The 6,242-nt window shown below is 36.8% G+C and overlaps 1 protein-coding gene across 1 annotated transcript; it reads right to left on the bottom strand.

The window, feature by feature from the left end:
• Positions 1-265: 265 nt before the first annotated feature.
• Positions 266-2,962, bottom strand: LOC117116968 (toll-like receptor 13). The gene is made up of 2 exons (XM_033261134.1): positions 1,868-2,962; positions 266-1,085 (listed from the first exon to the last, which is right to left on the bottom strand). The coding sequence occupies exons 1-2, from the start codon at positions 2,944-2,946 to the stop codon at positions 533-535; spliced, it is 1,632 nt and encodes a 543-aa protein (XP_033117025.1). The 5' UTR covers positions 2,947-2,962; the 3' UTR covers positions 266-532.
• Positions 2,963-6,242: the final 3,280 nt, after the last annotated feature.

Raw genomic sequence — 6,242 nt, forward strand, 5'->3', positions numbered from 1 at the left:
GGAATTATGTTCACTTCGTGAGTTGAAGACTTCGATGATCTATGTTGCTACAGATTTTCAAACCGGTAGGTTTCGAATCCTAGACGTTCATCTGACGTAATGTGTACACTGTAATGTTAGGCTTTGAAATATAAGCATAATTATAAAACAGATACACACTATTTCTAATCAAGAATTTATTAGAATTATTAAAGAAGAGAAAGACATTCTGATTTTAGTCAAATATTGTAATTATTCAGACTTAATTATTATAAAATTGTTCCATTCCAATATTGTTTATCGAGTCTAGAAAACTCTACATAATGGCACGTAGAACTCCAGATTCCCTATGTCAGCTGTTGATAAAACAGAACATAGAGCTTTTCCTTTGACAAGATATGTAGTAAGTAAGTACAATATATACCGTAACACATTATAATTACATCATCTCTAAAAGCATTCAAAGAGAAAAATACTACATGTACACTAAACAATTGGCTTGAAATAAAATTGTTACCGTGACATAGTTAGTTACGTAAGTATTTAATTCTATTCATTCTTGAGGATTATTTAAAAGTCTGTATTTTGGGCAATTTGGTGACATGAGTGCTGCTTCCAGCTTAGCCCAGAACAATGCCTGTCCCTCGGGATGTTCTTCCCACTCAATGTACGTTTTCGTGGTCAGTATCTTATGCAATAGGATCGGCATATCTTTCGCTGACACCTTCTCAAGTACAACCACAACCAGAATATCCTCATGATTGTCGAACATGCGCATGCGTGCCATCTCCAGTTCGAAGTAACACCATTCACTTCTGATGAAGTTTTTGGAGACAACCAACAGCACTTTACGGCTGTATTTAACAGCATTCGCAATATTATCTACAACTGCTTCTCCCGCAATGAAGTCGCGGTAGTCAACACACAGTTTGAAATTGCGATCGATTTCCAACGATGGTTGTAATACAGAAATGATCCAATGTTGGTCGTTGCTGTTGTAGGACACAAACGCGTCATATTTAATGTTTTCTCCATTAATTGGTGGTGGTCCCTGATTGTTGATTTTTTCATATTGCTTTCTAAGACGTCGTCGTTGATTCCAGTACCTTTATTCAAAAAGAAAGAAAGAATCATCTTAAATATAAATCTTAACATCAGTGACCTGCCTCTGGAATATTGTCATGATCCCACAAAACGACAGCGTAAACGATACATAAACACGTGTGTTTGGTGGGACATTCGCATAATTTTGATGGCACTGTTCAGATTGGTCATCTATTATACTTTGAGAATTTTTTTTTCTTTTTTTTGCACCGAGTGATTTTCAAGGATGCCAATCAAAGCTAACGTCTGATATTCGAGCATTACTAATTCAAGAGTAACAGTACAAAACAAATCTTGATTAGTGTACTTTTGTTTGCTATATACGTACGTTTATATGAAGATTTGCATGTTTACATTGGAGCATATAGGTTTATATTTTTTCATGATGACTAAACAATATGAATAAGCAACTTGTCAACTTGTGGGAGCAGTACATCCTGTGGATGGTATACAGTGGTTTAATTAAATCTGTCGTATTTCCAAGATTAATATTTAAAAAAATAATCAGATTATAATAACTATAATGCTATAATTTACATAAAATATCTTAATATAGACGATCCACTAATTAATTCTAAATAAATAAGAAATAAAGTAATTCCGAAAACAGACAGCACTTTCATTTTTGATCTATTTTATGGTTTTCATCTAATAGGCCTGCACTTCTTAAAACTAATCAAATAGATTGAGTCTTTGCGTCCTCAAATTGTCTCTCCTTCCGGTACCCCACCTCCTTGTTTTCGAAGTTACTGTCCTTTTTTTCTTAGCTTGGTGATAAGCCTACCTTAAATCATATCTGAAGTAGTACAGAAGAGATCCAATTATTACAATGGCAACTACAGCTGAAACAGATGGAATGGTAATTCTTAAGATCTTAATTAATTTGCTACACTGCAATGTATCAGGATCAAAATCCAGCAGTTTGATGTATACCTTGCTTTGTCCATGTCTACGGAAACATTTTGTACGCCCAATGTCTTTAAATGTGACATTCGTATTGTTTATCCAATTTCTAAACCAAACTAAATTACAATCACACGAGAATCTGTTGTATGATACACTAAGTATCTGCAATTGGCTCAGGTTTTGAAAACCAACAGTTTCTTTAATTGTAGGGAGGAAATTGTTATCAAGAGTTATTGTATGTATACTACTGGAACGGACAAATGCTTGATTCGGGAGTTGGCTCAAATTATTATCGTAAAGATATAGGTACATAAGTGCAGACAAATTTTGAAAAACGTTTGTTGGGAATGACACAATGGAATTGTCAGAAAGATCAACTTTTTTCAACTGTTTACAATGCTTAAAGACATCACTGTCTAATGTGGTAATTCGGCAGAATTTTAGATGCAATAGTTCAAGCGATACAAGGTCCACGAACCATGCTGCTCGAAGTTGACTGAGGTTCTTGTTATTAGCCATCGAGAGATATCTCAGTTTTCTCAATCCCCTGAATGCATCGAATTCAATATATTTGTACACTAGCTGGTTATTTTGAAGATGCAGAAATTCTACGGGTAATGTGTTAAATGAATTGTTCTTCAGTGATGCAATGTTATTGTATCCCAAGAAATAATAAAAAACATCAGTTGGTACCGTGTTCTTTAAAGGAATTTTTGATAACAGCCGATGTGAACAATTTACAATATGTAGACCGTATTCTACGATTGGTGATCCTTTTTTTGCACGATATGTGCAGTTACATATCTCTGGACAACGTTGATCGTTGGGCGGGTGTGTTCCATTAATCGGAAGAGGGTCGTAGTTATAAAAAGTTATTTGCAAAGTACAAGTAAATGACGCAAAAAGAGCTAAACAAATCAGGTACGAATAACATTCCATCGTAATCAATGACGCCATTAAACCGCGAGCCGTATTTATTTAGCCACACCAGCTTAGGCTGTGATTTATAATGTATTGTCTGTAAGCGAAATAACAAAATTGTATAAGGTAGCGCGTATATAACTCAATGCGCACACTAAATAAGTATGATGCTTTGTCTAAATATAATTTCCTGCGTAGGCCTTCTGTAAACATAAATGCTGAGATATATTTCATTCGTTGTGTAAATAGCTAAAACAGAGCTCTATTAATTGCGATAAAATGCTTCTCATCATACCAAGCTAGAAGTATCCAAAACGTACATTTATGAAGACTTTCCAATGTTAAATAGCAGCTCAGAGACTATGGATGCTGCATGTTCTAATTTCCTGGTTGCATATATACATTCTAAAGAGGAAGTGTATCTGATAACTGCCATTTATATTTATATCGAAAGCAATGCTAATCCAAGTATCGAAATGCACGCCATCATGTCGGGATTCAATATTACGACATTAATTACGGTATATCATCATCAGGAATTAATGAGCTATATATGCATTATATATATATATATATATATATATATGTATATGTATGGTTAATGGTTATTAATTTATAAAGCGCAAAATACAAAAAGGCTCTAAGCGCTATCAGGCAAGTGTAAAGATGGAACGGAAAACAAAACCACAAAATAAAAAGAAGTGAAATTTGAATACCATGCCAGCACCCAAACCGAAGTATGGGGATACGCCCTCATCGCTGTCTAGGGTTCAATCTAATTGAACTACAGTCAGCACTTGTTGAGTCTCGGCGATCTCGGATTCGGGCGCCTCCTATCCTAGTTAAAGCTATAAAAGCTAGCTGGCATGGAAATAGAAAAAAATTAATTAAAGGGACGAGAATAAGTGGGTCTTAAGTCGTTCTTTGAAAATGGTGACAAAAGGTGACTCACGAATAAATAAAGGTAACAAGTTCCACAACTTGGGCCCAGCAACCATAAACGATCGCTCCCTACAAGACTTTAACCGAAAGGATGGACAATAAAGATTGGTTGAGTCAGTTGTTGACCGGAGGAAACGAGTTATACACATCTAGATGTGTATAAGAGACAGGAACACAATTAGGGGATTATCGTATCATGTTTCAAGACGAGCAGCAATGTTCATCATTAGCTGCAGCTTTCTAATTGATGTTAATGGTATTCCGTAAAGGACTCCATTACAATAATCCAATCTTGATGTAACCAATGCATGTACAAGTTTTGACGTAGCATCTTCATTCAAAAAACGCCTAACTGCCTTGATGTTGCGGAGATGGAAGGATACTACTCTGCATGTGTTTGTAATATGTCTAATCATGGATAGTGTGGAGTCAAACGTTACACCGATATGTCGCACCTCAGAAGATGGAATTATGTAGGTGTCTCCCACGCGGATGTTTTCAATGATGGGTACATTTAGACGGCGTTTAGGCTTTATATACAGCACTTCTGTCTTGTCTGTATTGCAGCAAAGCATATTGATAGACAGCCATCTATGAACATCATCAATACAACCTTCTAAGTTGCGAACTGTCTCTGCGGCAGCCTCCGGACTAAAAGATGTGTACAATTGCATGTCGTCGGCATAAATGTGATATTTAATACCGTGTTTCTGAATGATGTCACCAAGAGGACGTACGTAAATAAGGAACACAATGGGCCCCAAGATAGAACCTTGAGGAACACCAAAATTCATTGGGACTGGAACTGAAATGGCTGATTCAACTCTAACAGACTGTTGTCTAGATTTTATGTAAGAGTTGAACCATGTTAATACTGTACCAGAAATCCCTAAAGCTGAAAGTCGATCAATGAGGATACTGTGATCGATGGTATCAAACGCGGCGGACAAATCCAGGTACACTGATAATGTACAATATCCGTTGTCAAGGGCCTGCAAAATATCATTATTAACTTTCATTACAGCAGATTCCGTACTGTGTGCTTTTCTAAAGGCTGACTGGTAAGAATCCAATAAATTATTGGAATTTAAAAACTTAACAACAATTGAACAGAAAACTTTCTCAATGATCTTGGTTACAAAAGGGATATTAGTAACTGGCCGATAATTGATAAACGAATGAGGATCCAATGTTGATTTTTTCAAGAGTGGCGTGGATAATACCAATCTTTAAAGAGTCAGGAAAAATGCCGGAGAATAGGGACGAATTGGCAAGAGAACGAAATAATGAGACAGCACAATTGAGTTTACAAACAATCTTGGTAGGGAAAGGATCCAAATCACAAGATTTCGGTGCCATAGATATAAGAAGTTTTGCAACCGTGTCTTCACTGACTGTCTCAAAGCTTTCAAGTTTGGTGATATGACATGAAGGATGAGATGCGGCCGTGAAAGATGGAACTTCAGATTTGATAGAGATACTCTGACGCAGACGTTTGATTTTATCAACGAAAAATGTGTTAAAGTCAGTACCGGTAGCCAACTGAAGCTTACTGGATGATGGTGGTAAATTTGCCACGGTTGTCCTACCAAGTAGCTTGTTGGAAAGTTTGAACAGAGGTCTCTGATCATGTCCACATCCGTCGATCTTAGACTGGAGGTAAGAAACCCGAGAATCTTCAAGCGTACGGTGGAAATCACAATGATCTTGAGATTTCAGCTATTTCCGCTCAGCTTTACGTCTTGCTTGTTTAGCTGTCCTACAATTATTAGTGAACCAAGCAGGGGATGCATGATTTGAAACGGTCTTAGATTTTAATGGGGCCAGTTCATCTCTAAGTAAGGTAAGTGTATTGTTGTACTGGGTTATTGCGTTGTTCACATCCATGTCATCACTAAAATTAGAGAGAGAATGCGCAATTCTCCGATCGAGAATGCGCAATTCTCCGATCGAGAATGTTGATGTCAATGTTGTTAAATTTTCTAAAATTCACAACTTTCTTGGCAGATGCTGGTTTGCGCGCATCGAGTGTAACGTGAAGAAAGAAATGATCAGACAAGGGATATTCATGAACCAGTGAAAGTTTCACAAGATTAGGATTATTTGTAATGACAAGGTCTAGTGCTGTCTCTTATACACATCTAGATGTGTATAAGAGACAGGTCTTAAGTCGTTCTTTGAAAATGGTGACAGAAGGTGACTCACGAATAAATAAAGGTAACAAGTTCCACAACTTGGGCCCAGCAACCATAAACGATCGCTCCCCACAAGACTTTAACCGAAAGGATGGACAATAAAGATTGGTTGAGTCAGTTGTTGACCGGAGGGAACGAGTGCAAGTTGCAGAACGAACCTTAATTAATTCGGAAATGTATTGTGGTGATAACTTG

This window comes from Anneissia japonica, unplaced genomic scaffold (genome assembly GCF_011630105.1).
Source record: "Anneissia japonica isolate Jap-2015-1 unplaced genomic scaffold, ASM1163010v1 scaffold287943_len491860_cov182, whole genome shotgun sequence".
Taxonomy (NCBI): Eukaryota; Metazoa; Echinodermata; class Crinoidea; order Comatulida; family Comatulidae; genus Anneissia; species Anneissia japonica.

What these genes read in the sequence shown, in the direction of transcription:
- LOC117116968 (XM_033261134.1), bottom strand. Translation starts at nt 2,946, where the DNA reads ATGGCGTCATTGATTACGATGGAATGTTATTCGTACCTGATTTGTTTA. An exon ending in TACTTCAGATATGATTTAAG is followed by an intron (nt 1,086 to 1,867) that starts GTAGGCTTATCA and finishes TTTTGAATAAAG; the next exon opens with GTACTGGAATCAACGACGAC.